Raw genomic sequence first — 16,863 nt, 5'->3', positions numbered from 1 at the left:
TAATAAACATGGTATTAGAAAAAGAGTTCTGTGGCCAATTGGCTTGGGATGTTTTGCACATCACTGCCTTTGCCTGAGATTCAAACATCCTGTAGCATGTCAAAAGCTTTCAGAAGGCTCATAGTGTTCCTACCCATGTAGCTTAGCATCTCATCTGAACGCTTTACCTCTGTGGTCTTCCTCCCCAGAACACATAACCTTAAAATAATCATGACAAAAATCAGACAAATTTCAGTAGAGGGGTATCCTATGATGTGTCTGATTAGTACTACTAAAAACTTGCAAGGTCAAAGTCGTAAAGTAACCTAAGGAGACATGAGGACTGAATGTAATATAGTACTCTGGATGAGATGCTGAAACCAAAACAAAAGACATTAGGTAAAAATGAAAATAATCTGAATAAACTATGGACTGTAGTTAAAAGTAATGTATCAATATTGGTTCATTAATTATATTAATGTACCATATTGATGCAAAATGTTTAAAATAGGGAAAACTGTATGCAGGGGGTAGATGGGGACTGTCTGTAGTATCTGCTTAATATTTTTGTAATTTTAAAATTGTTTCAAAAATATAAAGCCTAATAACTCAGAAAAAGCTACATCAACAAGGCATGTTATTTATGTGAAACCTTTTCTATTTACAATGTTCTCTGTGTACACAAAATAAATTGGGTAATATATGGAAATCTTAATTAAGTTGTTGGTAAAACAAAAGAAAAGCACATAAAGATTAGGATACTGAGGTAGGCAAGAATCTATCAGTAAAATGTTGTGATCCAAAAGGTTACAATGGAATCTAGATATTTCCTCCGTTCTTTATATATGAAGATGCCACAACTCAATGGAAACACAATGCTTAGGCTACTCAATTAGATCTTTTGATGTGTGACTGGAAGAAAATGGTAGAATGGAGTGTAGAACACTGCAGAATGGTTTTTATGAAAAGATGTAGCTAGTTTTTCAATGTACACAGGGAGAGGTTAATTCTGAGGATGTTCTCTTCTCGTTAGGCTACCGTGTCTGGTACATTTGCCATGCCCATCTTGGGACAGCCATTCATTCCTACACAACATCTGGGGACAGATTTGCAAGTAACTCTCATTATTGTACTCACCAAATTTTCAGGCTCCTATTCCTAGGCCAATGTTGTATAAATAATGATTAATGATATAATTAATAAACAGTAACAAATGTAATAACTACTGTTTTTTGAGCATGCCGGGAACTGTGTTGAGCCCTCTCCAGTGCATGCAATTCTTTACACATAGTTAATGAGGTAGGGATATTCTCTGATTGATCATAAGCCCTTCAAACAATGTTTTGAAAACTAAATTTTTATATCCTGTTTAAATATGTTCTTGGGGAAGATAAATGAGCTGTTTTGGGAATCAGTTTTGGGGAAGATTTGGTGCTATAGTCAAATTGGTTTAAATGAATTAATTCATCTAGCTCTTTCTGCTATGTAGAGAAACAGAGAGTGGAGGATAGCAACAAAATTCAGTTAAAAATCCCCAGACAAATGCTTGTTAGTAATCTGATGGGAAAACTTTAATTTATTTATACTTTCTCCAAACAGAGCTTGGTAGCAGGAAGTGGATTTGTCTTAATGTAATTTTTGCTTACTTGTTTGGAGGTCTTTTTTAGAGATAGTTTTTTGAAAAAAGGAAGATGTTCTTAGTTTCCATCAAAGACATTATTGCCTGTGTTGTCATCGTTACTGTGGAGACAATAAGCCATCAATGAGGCTACATCGTGGGCAACTGCTTTCCAAAATTGAGTGGTGAATCACCTCTTGTCAATTACATATCTAAACTTGGTAATATCAGCTTGTAAGAGAAGGTCATACAATATCTGCCATCCAATTAACATGTATAGAACACCTCCTCCACAACTCATTCATCCTTTGCTATAATTTACAACTTCCTCTTATATGTCAATGGTTTAACTTTTTCAGATCTTATTTGATTTGGCTAAGAAATAATGCCATAAGATAGGATGTAAGCCCAATGCTATATTTACTTCCTTTCTCTCTGTAAGATTTATATTAATAGAAAATGTTATTTCCTCTTAGTCTATAGATAGGGTACAGGAAATTTATTTTAAAAATTAAGTTACAAGAAGAGTTTAATGTAATCGTCAAAAAAATTAAGTTAAAGCTATCTTTCTTTTAATTCACAATATCCAGAAAACTGTACCTACCTCTGGCTTTAATTGAACGCCCTTGAAACCGAAAAGGCTAATATATTAGTTATTGTCTTTTCTAGATTTTACCGAAAGTCACGATTTAAGAGAGTACATACGACAATTTTCCATGGTGTAGAATTCCTGCTGTCATTCTTTCTCCCACTTTTTCTACCCAGTTTTCTCATACTGCAGATTCTTCCTATTCTGCAGGATTCCTTGACTCTACCGTACAGTCAACATTCAAGACCATATTCAATGAAAGCTCTTTAAGATGTGTACCTAAATGCCAAACACTAGGTTTTTGTTGTTGTTGTTTTGTTTTTTGGGTTTTGTTTTGGTTTGGTTTTTGGGTTTTTTGTTTTGTTTTGTTTTTTGTTCTGTTTTTACAAATAGGAATATGTATAAATTGACAGTAATCTTATTTTAAAAGAGCCAATATTCCAGAAACAGTCTGTAAAACTCAGGATGAACTAATTGATCCATTCTTGATATTAAACATAGGTTATTGTACATCTTTTCTTTGACTTAGAAAGCCACTAGATTTGCTACAAATTTCTCCAATCTTGGTAAAACCAATATCAGATCAGATTTCCCCGAAGTGATAGCTACTATTTTTCCTCTTTCAATTGCAGGAGAAGTAACAAGGCATTGAAGAATGGCAGATGAACGGAAAGAGGAAGCAAAGGCGCCTCACTGGACCTCAGCACAGCTAACAGAGGCATCTGCACACTCACACCCACCTGAGATTAAGGATCAAGGCGGAGCAGGGGAAGGACTTGTCCGAAGTGCCAATGGATTCCCATACAGGGAGGATGAAGAGGGCGCCTTTGGAGAGCATGGGTCACAGGGCACCTATTCAAATACCAAAGAGAATGGGATCAATGGAGAGCTGACCTCAGCTGACAGAGAAACAGCAGGTAACTAAGGGCTCTGCTGTCACCAAGTGCTTGCTTTGTGCTTTGAAGTCAGTTTAGTCTGAAAGTGAATTAATATACAGCACTGATCCTCTTTCACTAGTGCTGGGACTGAAATTCCAGTCAGAGGAAATAAGAGAAAAATCATGGCAACTAACTTGACATTTCCTCACATTAGCTGTATTCTCAATCCCATTCCCCTATTTAATTTTTATCATGTGAATTTTTGCAGGCTGAGTATATGTATGTTTTGCTAGAAACTGTCAGCATTTTAACTCATTGAAAGAAAACTTAACAGATAGTTTTTTAAAAAATTCTCTTGAATGATCTTGGACCTAAATCCAATAGATTGATTAGAAGCATATTTTTTTTAGAGCAGAACAATGTAAAATACATAAATAAATACTATAATTTTTTAACTCCTCATTCAAAATGCTCAAACTACATTTGAGCATTTTCTACGTGCAAGGTGTGGTGTTAGCTTCTGTGCCAGAGCATATGCAAGAAATGATCCCTGAACTTTGTGGATTAGATGATCTTGGAGCAGACATGAGACTTGTACATATGTTTATTTGGATACAACTCATAACATGTACGTGCCACATGAGCAGTAAGAAAAGGCAAAGTTGAAAGGGGACTATTTCTACTTAGGGCCAAAGTTCCTACATGCACAAAAGCATCTTAGGGTGCTGCAGCAAATTCACAGGAATACAACAAGGTGTTTTAAATATTCAAGAGGAACAGTGATAATATCTGTCAAACACTGCATGAACTATTTGCTCAAGATAGTGCACAGTTTAAACATTACATTACACTATATTCCTTTTGAAGATATCATATCTTTGCAAGCTAGGTTTTCAGCAATTGTTCTGATAAAAGACAGTACCCTGCAGAAATCCATGTGAAATGGAAAGAGAGAGTGATAGTGTCCAACCTGGTCCCAGGATTTGAGAAGCTGTGCGGTGCCCCACAGGCATGTACATTCAATTAGTAAGAAACTGTGGTTGAGAGTGAAATAGCAATATTATTTTCACCTTTCTTAATTACAATGAGGATTAAATAAGATAGTAAAGTATATAAAGTGAATGGCTCAAGAAATAATACCTATTAGTTACTTTTATTATTATTGGTGATAGTGGTGGTATCAATATGGATGATGTAACACCCTTGATTAAGTAATATTTTTCTGTAACTGAGTATACAGAAGTTTAAGAGGGTGGAACTTGGGTGTCAGGAGCACTAACTAAGAGGATTTTGAAGGGATTGTGGCATGAGGGCATGTTATAGCATATTGGTTGTGAGGAAGGAAAGAGTGAGTATGGTAGGTCAAGGTTTTTTTCGTCATCGTATCCTACAGCACCTGGCATTAGACCTTCAGTATTCCATAAATGTGTGTTGATTAGTGAGTGAATGAAGGAATAAATAAATAAATATTAAAAAAAGGAAGTCCTTTTCACGTTAATGATGAAAACGATTGAAAAGTCTTACTTCATTCCTTGGGCTCTGACCAGTTATTAAGGCTTGTAATATACTAAAAAAAAAAGCACTGCAGTGTGCTTGGTCATGCAGTAAAAAGCAACACCATGCACTATTTTGTCTGCTCAGTGGTCTTAAGTATTTGAGAGCATCAGAAAAATCTATTTGTCAAGTCAGTGTGTCATCACCAGCTTCTCTGAGATGATAATATACATTTAAAAGAGGCTAACAGATGTTTCTTTTAAATGATGGGTTTAGGAGCATCAAGAGGTAATTTTAAATTCAGCTCAACATGTATCAAACACATTTTGTATTGCCTTTGAAAGACTGATTATAAAGGTTTTGTATGTATGTTCTGAGTGACAAAAACTGTAAACAGTCAGCTATGGGTTACCATGGTGATAGTCAATCCAAATTAAACTATGGTGTGATTTTTAAATTAACTTTCCTCTAGAAATAACAGACCAAGTATTGAATCCATGAGATATGCATGTGTAGAAATCTGTAGGAAAAGGACAATGTAAAATATTATCTTTTAATACCTACAGAAGATGTTCCAGTAATGAATTAATGTGCAATTAGATTTCTCTCTAAACTCTAATTTAACAAAATAACAAATTTTATCATTCATGATTTATTGACAGCTGTTTCACAAATTGTGTAATAAGAATCATCTCCAGCATAAACAGATGTTCTTAAATCCCAAATACGGTATTTAGAAGGGCTATCCTTTGGCGATGGAGACCATAGATATGAAATGGCATTATATTTGATATGAGTATTTTTAAAAGGAACAGGGGTCTATATACCAGCTCATTCTTTTATACAGTCTACCAGTGTATTACATTTTTCCCTGTAAAGAATATTTCCCAGGACACTGTTCACATGAAGCATTTCTCAGTGACATCAGGTCCACAGCTATATGTTGTAGTGTCCAGGACATTACTGATTAAATCCAAAAATCTTTCCTCTACTTTCCTTTTTGGCCATAGTCCCCTCTTTGCATTTAAACATAAATACTTTCTCCAAGGTTGTTTCTTTTAACCATGTCTATAAATAATATCACATGATAAATAAAATGCAATCATCATCTTCCTCCCCCTTTTCTTTTTCATTATAGTTGGCTCACTTCAGCCAAGGTCCTTACCTTATTCTCCCTCACCCGCTCCTTCAATGTTCATCTTCATTATGAAGTCTCAAGCATGATTTTTATCTTTGTCTTTGTTTTATTTTTTTTAATTTTTATTTTTATGTATTCAGGGGGTAAAAGTACAGTTTTGTCACGTGAATACATTGCATAGGGATGAGGTCTGGGCTTTGAGTGTACCCATCACCTGAATAGTGAGCATTGTACTCAATAGGTAATTTTTCAACCCTTAACTCTTTCCCACCCTCTCCCTTTTTTGAGTCTCCAATGTCTATTATTTCCATGTTAATGTCCATGTGTACCCATTGTTTAACTCACACTTATAAGTGAGAACATCTGGTATTTGATTTTCTGAGTTATTTCACTTAGGTTAATGGTCTCTAGTTCCATCCATGTTGTTGCAAAGGATGTGATTTTTTTCTTTTTTATGGCTACATAGTATTCCATCATATATCTACACCACATTTTCTTTATCCAGTCGTCCACTGATGGATGTTTAAGTTGATTCCATGCCTTTGCTGTTGTGAATGGTGCTACAATCATATATGAGTGCAGGTGTCTTTTTGATGTAATGATTTATTTTCCATTGAGTAGTGAGACTGTTGGATCAAATGGTAGTTTTATTTTCAGTTCTTTGAGAAATCTCCATACCATTGCCCATAAAGGCTATAGTAATTTACATTTCCATCAACGATGTTTAAGAGTTCCCTTTTCTCTACATCATTGCTAACATCTGTTGTCTTTTGACTTTTTAATAATAGCCATTCTAACTGGTGTAAGATGATATCTCATTATAGTTTTAATTTGCATTTGTGATGATTAGTGATGTTGAGCATTTTTTATATACCTAGTGGCCACTTGTACGTTTTCTTTTGAGAAATGTCTAGTCATGTCCTTTGCTTACTTTTTAATGAGAATATTTGTTTTTGTTTTTGTTTTTTTGAGTTTGAATTGCTTAGTCCTTTGTTGGATGTGCAGTTTGCAAATATTTTCTCCCATTCTGTAGGTTGTCTGTTTACTCTATCGGCTATTCCTTTTGCTGTGCAGAAGCTTTTTAGTCTAATTAAGTCCCATTTGTCTATTTTTATTTTTGCTGCATTTACTTTTGTGGTCTTTGTCATTATAATTTTTTGCCTAGCCCAATGTTCAAAAGAGTTTTTCCTAGGCTTTTTTTTTCCCCTGGGATTTTTATAGCTTCAGGTCTTACATTTAAGTTAAAGCATCATTTTAAAATTGTTTTTCAAAGCGTAAATAATAAGAGTAATGGCCTGTAATAATTCTTTCTGCTCTTTTCTGTGTCATCTGTATTGAAGAAAGCAAGAGGAATGCATTTTGGTCCCCACAGAGTTTCAGCTCTGAAGATAACTAGGAGCCTTGTCCTTAAGTTTCAGTTCCTGAGTTGGGGCCCAAACTCATATTAGAATTTGTATCAAGATCTTATAAGAGAACAAAAGGGATATTTATAAAGTTTGTAAAATATTGAGTGGAAAATTATTTTAGAAAATGGAAAGTGACCTTTCAAATGACATTTTAAGGGCACAGAAAAGCAATTGATTTCTATAATCATTGTGCATGTGATTTAGCAGTGTAGCTGGTTTTGACATCCCTTAATAGTATTATATCAAATTCTATTTTTTACTGTGCCTATTTATAGAATCATTTTGAATATGGCACTTTCTAGCAGCAAAAAGAGGAATGTGCAGACAAAGTGGTGGTTCTATGTTTCTGACCTCACCCAAAAAAGTAATAATTTTGCTGTTGCTCACTTCATCTAAGGAGAGGGAAAGATTTTCTAATTTCTATTCATCCCTCAAGGATTGCTTACAGAACTATTATGGAAATATATATAAAACTACAGCTTAGAAATTTATATAGAATTGCAATCTGCCACAGTGCTCTCCAGTTTCTAAAGCACCATCACGTCTTTTATCTCATTTCATCTTTTTGCAATTCACGTAAGGATATCTGTCATTAGTGTCTTCATTTTACAAATAAGAAGACTAAGGCATTGAATGGCTGAGCAACTTGCCCAGTTTTACACAGTAAGAAGGTGAGAGAGGTTAATTGTGAACACAGTGTTCAGGAATCCCATGCAACTCTCTTCTCAACTGTGCCACCCGCAAGAAGTGGTATGGATTTTTTTTCTATAGTTTATAATTTACTTGGCTTTATAAATGTGCTACTCATTGTGAAAGCTGTCAAGGCATTTTTAGGTGGGAGTATTTTTTTCTGGCTCTCAGGATTGATTTTGCAAATGTCAGGATTTGCTCTTTATTAGAAAACAGTGGTGAAAACTGCTAATTTTCTGTCACAGTTGTCGATGATATGATTGAAAGCTGGAAGGGACCAGGGAGATGACTTTTCATGGTAGATCTCATGACTACTACCAGAATGCAGGTCCCTTGCCCTAAAGACAAGTGCTCTGTCCACCATCCCCACCTGCCACATTCAGAACAGCAACAGTTGCAGCAGTTATCAATTATAGGCAAAGCGGACAATTCTTCTATTCCAGAACTGCCACATTCATGTAATTTTAAGTGATATGATATCATAACTTTATTCCTAGTTTTTAATGTGAGTAGAGAAAAAGGGGAGGTAATTTTGAGGTGTTTATTGATACCAAAACAGTTTTTACCTATTTAAAATCAGGCTTTGGTGATTTTGACTATGTTAAAGTACAATGCAGTGATCACTAGTAAAAAAAATGTACAGTAGAAAGTGCCTGTGTGACCATCAAAAGTTAGTATCAGCAATCTCCTTGGGTAAATGTAAAGATTAAAAGGCAGTCTTCAGTTTATTCCCCCACAGTTTACCAGGATTCCTTTGTCTTCCCATCATTTCCAGGCATACCCACCGCCAAACAGGCAGGAGTGGAAAAGCTTTTCCAGACTTTGCATTGTCACTTTTTCAGGATCCTCACCAAGGGAGCCTTCTAAAGCCTGACCCTGCGCTATCACATCCACATAACTCCAGCAGCCAAGTGACCAACAGATTCAGATGTATACTTTATTGTTGCTGCAATTATTAAGTTTGAAAACACATGAAGGAAAAGCTTGGCAGCTCTCACATGCAAAAAGCTGAATATGCGTTTAATAAAACTTTCTTCTCTATTCTTTTCAGTCTCAGAAGATTCAAACCTACCTTTTCTCACCTTTCCCTTTCTCCCATGCCTCCATTTCTAGATTCACGATTTACTAATCAGAGTCAGCATCCCATTTAAAATAGGGCTTATTCTATGTAATATGATCTTAATTTATGCAGAGCAAAATAGCACTGAGCCATTTCTCCTGCAAAATGACTAAAGCCATCCGCACCAACCCCCAAGCAAATAAACAGGCTCGCCTAACAATGTGAGAGGTTGCAGATTTTCTTTTCCTGGTTGCCATGCCAACCACTCATTGCTCTGGCTGCCATTTCCCTGAGCTCCGCAGAGAGAGGAGTGTGCAGAGCAGAGTTATTTAGCATTCAAGGGTGGATCTGCAGAAAACCACACAGCCTCACTGCGAAGCATCTGGGCCTGGTGGCACCGATGGATGACAGAAAATGGGGATCTTTTCAGTGTTTTCCTTCTAAAGGTTAGGCATGTGGGGCTAGAAAGAGTGAGAAAGACAAGGACTGATAGAAAAGGCAGTTCCACGAGGTTTGTATTTGTCACGTTTGCTTTGTCCTATATGGTCTCTCTACTAGGTGAAGCTGGTTGTGGGGATTAGCTTCAATCATAATATTTGGCTTGGCTTGTTGATGAATAGGATCTGAACCTAATTTAGGGCTAGCTTATATGGATATTATAATAAAGAATTGTGTCTTTTATTCTTGATACAGTACGAGGTTGTAATTAGCAGGTATTGCCAGCTGGAGCTTTTGATATTTTACAAATTAGAGGAAAAAATCAACATCAGATAAAGTTTTCTGTTTCATTGCGCAGTTATAAGGTAATTTGTCCCATAAAAATCTGGCTTTGCTCTTTAGTCAAGTCTTAAGGTGGGATGAGATTTTCTTAAGACGGTAATTCTGAATCTAAATATGAGGAAAACTTGGTTTCTCAAGACTCGTTTCCATTAAACCCTATGACTCAACAAACTGAAGTATGATTTTATTCCTTGGAATTTTAATTAACTATAAATACTTTAAGGTGTGAAGAGAAAGACTCTATCTAATACAATATAATAGGATATTTAAAAACTGAGGTTAATTGTAATCACATATACTCCTATGTGTGTTCCTCAAGAGAATTCCTCCCATGGACTGTGGAAATCAGTCTCATTTTTTATCTTACTTTATGCCAAATGTCAGAATTACATCATAAGCACACCCAAAAAAAGTATTTTCTCAGACCTTTTGGTCCACTGACACTTTAAAAATTATTTTGTTGACTTTGAATCTTAATGCAACAGATTTGTGCCATTGACAGTCAGACCTGTTTGTAAAAATTATTCTTTCTAGTTCGTTTTTAAGTGCAAATATAATTTAATTATCATTGTGATTTTTACTTGATCTCTCATCCTATATTTTCGAAGATCTTTTCTCTAATTTGCTGTCATATTTTGTCATCATATTTTCTTTTAATGTTTTTCAATTTTTTGAGATTTAAAAAACCTCCATTTAGAGAAAAATAAAAACAATTCTTACATTCTTTTTTTATTTTTAGTGAACAGATGAAAGTAATAAGTAACGGAAGTGAGTCTTCTAGATTCAGTTTTGGACTGTCTAAGCCTTTGTTTTGGTTAGGATTATGCATGGCCTTTATCTGTCCTTTGTTATATTTCGAAGTATTTTCTCCTCACAAAAGAGACAAAAAAAAATAAAAGATAAAACATCTAATAGTTTTGAACAAATAAATTGCTCAAATATCTTGAGAATATATTCCTCATCAGGCAGTAATGCGTTTTTAAGTGATATATATACACACACACATATGTATATTCTTTGATTATATTGCTTGTATATGTCTGAGGAAAATATTTGCCACTGTATGCCAAATGATGCCTTGTGGTTTGACATTGGGTTTGATTTTATTGTGGTTGGGAAGTTAGTAAGTAGAATGGAGAGTACTCAGCAGTTATTGCTTCTCTTCTTTCCCCTCCACGCTATTGAGATAAACTCTTTCTGCTTCAGTGTTTCAAGCTTTTTTCTCTTCCCCTCATTCCCTCACACTTCACTGCTTCCCAGTACATTACATAAAGCACGTGCTTTGACTGTCAGGGGAGTCTGGAAATCATATCAGGAGAGGATGAACAGAACAACTGGTGCTGCATTGCAGACCTGGTAGCTTCAGCATTATCTGACCTGGCATCATGAGTCCTGGGGGAAAAGGACACTAAACCATGTCCTGCCAGCTCAGGTGTAGCTCGTCTCACTGAATGAGTGACCATTCAGCAACACTCAGAAAATACAGTTCAAAAACCAGCCAAGCTAATAAGCAAAGAAAGGGGAAAGCATATGTCATAGGTTCTCATGCAACTTTTAAAAATGCTTTTAACAATTTTTGCAAATGCTAGGTGGTTATTAGAACACAGAAATGAGAGTGAAATACATTCGATTTCAGGAATATGCAAGAAGGCATTAGGCAAAAATAGATAAGGAGGAATCAAGATTCAGAGAAAAATCATACTAAATAGATATGATTCAACTTAAGCAGCCTGAAAATTAGACTCAAGTTTTTCAGTCCAAATTTTTAATTTGTAAACACAGATCAAACTGATGCTGGCATATGAGCACCTCTGATTCTTGCAAAGCATCTGCAGCATGAATAATCAGTCTTCTGTGATCTAAAATTTTTTCTTTTGTGACATTTACATTTGCCCAATGTAAATGGGCAAGTTTATGTTACGGTGTTTTCATTTCCATGCAGCATCGTGCAACAAGTCATCGGAAAAACATTTTGGAAGGGTACCACCCTACAGCAAAGGTTCTCAGAAGTCTACCATCAAATATAAAGAGCTGTTGTTGATTTTATTCTCTCAAATGAGTCTTCCTCTTCTGAACATCCCCAAGTACCATGTTTATATCTTGCTAATACAATTGATCATAGCAATCATTTTATTGAGGTTATTTGTTATTTGTTTCTATTCTAGTCACGGTTGGAAATGCTTTGGGGTAGAACCTGTACTTCATTCATCTCTTTTTTTTTTCCTTTTTGTATATAACACAGTGCTTATTTTCTTTAATATGTGCTAATACATATTTTTGAATTAATATAAAGAAGAGGTGGCTGTGCACAGTGGCTTGCACCTGTAATCCCAGCACTTTGGGAGGCCAAGGTGGGCAGATCACTTGAGGTCAGGAGTTCAAGACCAGCCTGGCCAACATAGTGAAACCCCGCTTCTACTAAAAATAAAAAAATTAGTTGCGTGTGGTGGCACACACCTGGAATCCCAGCTACCTGGGAGGCTGAGGCCCAAGAATTGTTTGAACCCTGAGAGGCAGAGGTTACAGTGAGCCTAGATCACGTCACAGCACTCCAGCCTGGGAAACAAAGTGAGACCCTGTCTCAAAAAAAAAAAAAAAAAAAAGAAAAGAAAAAAGAGAGAGAAAGACAGAGAGTATCCATATATAGTTGTGAGAATGGAAATTACATAAACCAAATGGTCTACAAAATTTATTCTACATTGTGAGCAATACATTTGCAGGAAAGAGTATGTTAGAAAGGAAAACTGTGGCTCACACCTATAATTCCAGCACTTTTGGAGGCCGAGGCAGGTGGATGAAAAGGTCAGGAGATTGAGATCATCCTGGCTGACATGGTGAAACCCTGTCTCTACTAAAAATACAAAAATTAGCTGGGTGTGGTGGCACACGCCTGTAATCCCAGCTACTTGGGAAGCTGAGGCAGGATAATTGCTTGAATCCAGGAGGCAGAGGTTGCAGTGAGCTGAGATCGTACCACTGCACTCCAACCTGGCAACAGAGCAGGACTCTGTCTCAAAAAAAAAAAAAAAAAAAGGAAAATTGAAAATGAAGAGGTAAATTAAGAAAGTATAAAAAAAAGTCTGGATTCAAAGTAAGGACTTTAGAACTTTCGGTTAGGACAGAAACAAATTAAGTAGGAATTCCAAAATACTGTTGTGAAAGCATATAGTGGAAGACTTGACTTGTTCTGAAATTGGGATTGAGAGTTGGGAGTAAAGAAAATGTATCTTTACTGAAGATGTGACTTGATGATGAAAATTACTGAGCTGAAAATAATATGAAAAGTCTAGTAAATGAACTTTCTAAAAGATAATTTAATGGTTAAGAAATACATAGATATAGAAAAACTTTTCATGTTCATTTCTGCAGAACTGAGTCTAGCATAATAATTGGCTTGAGTTGAAAATGCCACCGAAATATCCTGTAAATGGAACTCTCTAATGCATGTCCTTTTTAATCCTCTGACTATAAATAAGGATTGCTTCACTATTCTAGGTCAGGAGCTCAAGTAAATCTCATTTCTGACAAATGGGCAATCTAAATCTAAAGCATTTGGATATTCTAAGTCATTGATTTAATATGCACCTCCTTTAAAGGAGTATACCAGTGTGGTCTTGGAAAGATGTTATATATCCTATTTTTAAAAACGAAATGTCAGCAATGCCCTTTATTTTCTCTATTGCATCTTTGAGTCTATAAAGTTATTTGCAAATGATAAGTTCTTAGATAGTAAACAACATTTCTATATCAAATTAATAGGGAAATTTATACATTAACTTTAGGAAACTTGTGATTTCAGTCAAATATAATGCTTTCATTTCATTTTCTTTAGTTTTCATTTTTCACTTAGAGAAAAGCTTCTTGTGATCCATAATTTTCTTTTCCTTTTGATATATTTGGACAAAAATGTTCCTATTTACATTTTCTAAGTCTAAGCATTGAGTATTTCAGTATTTAGTAAAGTTATTCTACAAGGAGGAAGCTAATAGTAGTAATAATAATTATCAATTTACTTTTATAAGCTCTTTAAAAAATAAATCAATTCACTGGATACTTTTTCTCCTTATTGCATTTTGCATCTTCAGCCCATGTTTATTTATGTCTTTCTTTAAAAGCTGACTTTGGTTGTTTTTCTTATCAGCTTGAAAAATAGAGATGTGTGACTAAAGCATTAAAAATATTGGGAAAAAACTCTCTTTCCTTTGAACTTTACTGAACACAAATGCTGGCATGGGAAAAATGGCTTTTTCTCCAAATATTACACTAACTTGATGTTGATCACAACGCATCTAAGATATTTATTTTCTCCAGGCCAGTTCTCATCTAAATCTTTGTAAGTCCTGGTTGCTATAAAAAGAAACAAATAATTGAGTCTGAAGCAAATATAGTAGCCACTTAACAAAAGTCACATTTTAAGAGAGGAAGTTCATTCAGTTGGAATAACGGTAGTCCCCAACTCTCATGTAAATATCTGCCATCCTGAAGAACAATATGTTATGTGAGGCTCTGCAGACCACATTTAGCTTGCACATATGATCCTAATACAACATCAGAAATACTGCTCAAGGAGTTGGCTGTTTTGGTGACACATGTTTCCTTTCTAGTTGGATTTCACTCTAAAGGGTGAACTTAAATTACTCTAACTGATAATTTATCATCTCATGATGGAATTACTAGATAAGTTTGAATTTAATTTTTGATGTGAAGAAAAAAAACTCCCCCAAATTATACTTATTTTTAAAGTAAATTTTAAAATATTGAGCATTTATTCAATTCTAACTAGAAATGCCTGAGTCTCCTGAGGCTTGAATAATGATAAGTTTCAACTTTTTCCTGTATTATTTGATACAACTAAATGTGGAAAAACTACAGTATTTAATTAGAAAGTGCTTTTATCTATCAGTTCTGTGGGAAAATGAATATAGGAAATTTGCTTTTAAAATAGTATTCTGGATACTCTAAACTCTATTTAAAATGTTGAGGTATTTCTTTTATCTTATGCTATAAAATTTCAGGTAAGACACTAATTACCATAATGATTGCATTAAAATCATACTTCTCTTCCTATAGCTTTTGATCACCTTCTAGTTGCTTTCAGATCATATCATTCTTGCCTCTTTGTTTCATGTTCCATTTCAGAACTGTCCAAGAAAAAGAGCAAAACAACAAAGTTCTCTAGTTTCATGAGAGTTTTTACTTTTACAAAATTTTTTTTAAGAAAGTAAACCCAAATTACAAACTCACATAAAATATTTTTGGTGGGGGTGGGGGTCTCTGTAAAAGTAGGGAGAAACATGAAACTAGCAAGGGGAAAGGAAAGGAATCTGAGAAACCAAGCTATTTTTAGGCATATTCTGAGAACTAAGAATTGGTCAACTGCTTCATAATCATGAAATACTGAAATTGTAATTTCATTTTGAAAAACAAAGGTACAAGTCCTGATTTAGAAATTTTCCTTGTATGTTAGGAAGAAAATAATATGTTTTTCACATATTATCATAGTAAATTGAATTTCATTGTGATATTTTCCTAAAAATTTCAGGACCTTTTAATGAAATCTGATTTTTCGTCTCCTCAGTAAGCCCCATGTATCTATTTCATAGGATTGTGATTTTCAATGCAAATGAAGCTCTGTCTTTGTAGACTGTTGTACAGGTATAGTAATATCTGCCTACCTAGGACCAGCCCTATGCAGTATTAGGAAGTAAATAAAACATTACTTCAGCACTTTTCTGTTGGTTTCCCCAATCCCATCTCTTCATTTTCTTTAAGTTGTCAGCAGGCATATGCTCCTATGCCTAAACTCCTACTGCAAATTCCATTACAAAGCTTAATTTCCTTGCCCAATATCAGCCTACCTACCTCGATAGCATCCTGTTCTTACATTTTTCTCCACTTGACCACCCCATCAAATTTTATCTACCTTTCTCTTTCTGCTGGGTTCCTACAATAGGACAACCAGAGCTATTACCATAACAAGTTACAGTTTTATGCTTCTAGATATCATTTACTTTCTGATATAAAGCTTCATTGTCTTCAAGTAAAGAGTGAGTTCTTTGGCTATAATAGGTATAATAGAGATAGCACTCTATTCTGAAAATATCCCCAGAGGTGTGCTTGGTATCAATGAGAAGCAATACAGTTGAGGGATGCAGTTATAGAAATTGACGTAAACAACATTGAAGTAAAATCATCAATGTAAAATTTTATTTCAACAAATCTCCCAGAGATATTTTCTGAAGATTTGTATGTTATTTGAAAATTTCTCAAGGTACCTTTGAAATTATTATTTGTTTTTTATTTGTCTTACATAGTGAAAAAATAAAATTGAGAAATGTATTTAATAATATTTTCCATGAGATGCATTCATCAATACAGAACATAAAAGAAATCATCTTTATTCTAGAATATTTTTCACATGAAGAAATTTTAAAATTCTATTAAAGTATTTGCTTTTTACTATCATAATAGCATCAAAATACAACTATGGCATTCACCTTACACTTCTTGCTGTAAAAAGATTTGCAAAGTCTCTTGATTTTGCTTCTTAGGGGTCTGGCAAAAAGTATTTTAACTATCATCAATATTACACATTTAGATTTTTTCCAGTGAAGGTGCATCCCTTTTCTTGTATTGTGGCTGAGCTTTTATTTAACAGTATTATTAAAGAAAGAATAATAGAAGGATAGTTCAGATTTACTTTACTTTCTTTGTATTTTCCTTTTTTTAAAAAAAAAATAGGTATTTCAGTTTTCAGAAGGTCATAGTGTAATTGATTTCACTGTTCCTCCCCTCATAAGATTATTGAACATGATTATCTGATTATATATTCAGTTATGATTTGAATATTATAAAGAAATACCACGTCTATTTAATATTGACTTAAAGCCTGCCAAGTCACTTCAGGTGCTAATGTGAAGAGAATCTTTATGGACAATATTTTATGTAGATACAATGACAAAAATAAAATATGCAGGTATAGGAAATGAACAATAACTTATTTACAACATTAATAGTTAATGAGAAACTTGTTCAGAAGAAAGCAGATAAGGTTGTTGATTGCTGCTATTTGCAACTTCTTAGAAACATGATAGGATAGGAAGGAGGTTGAAGCAAAATCTAATTATGCAGAACTCATGTTGGTTTTACCATGTGACAGTTGGGTGTACCTTACAATGTATTTAGAACAAAGTGATTTTTCCCATCACGTGGTTCCTAAATTCCATATGCA

General features: G+C 34.6%; 1 protein-coding gene across 40 annotated transcripts in view; it reads left to right on the top strand.

The window, feature by feature from the left end:
* The window catches only part of MAP2 (microtubule associated protein 2), a 302,193-nt gene that overhangs the window by 221,026 nt on the left and 64,304 nt on the right, over positions 1-16,863 (top strand). For 32 of the 40 annotated variants that reach the window (XM_032278374.1, XM_032278413.1, XM_032278412.1 and 29 more), the window contains one exon: positions 2,819-3,103. In XM_032278374.1, the coding sequence (XP_032134265.1) occupies positions 2,842-3,103 (262 nt within the window). In that variant the 5' untranslated portion in view covers positions 2,819-2,841. Of the gene's footprint in view, positions 1-2,818; positions 3,104-8,823; positions 9,364-16,863 lie in introns of those variants that run through there. The other 8 variants (XM_032278404.1, XM_032278401.1, XM_032278400.1 and 5 more) reach the window with 7 other exon arrangements.

Source organism: Sapajus apella, unplaced genomic scaffold (genome assembly GCF_009761245.1).
Source record: "Sapajus apella isolate SASKATOON/1434 unplaced genomic scaffold, GSC_monkey_1.0 scaffold10, whole genome shotgun sequence".
Taxonomy (NCBI): Eukaryota; Metazoa; Chordata; class Mammalia; order Primates; family Cebidae; genus Sapajus; species Sapajus apella.
The sequence above is the reverse complement of the archived record's forward strand: the minus strand, read 5'-3'. Positions and strand labels throughout refer to the sequence as shown.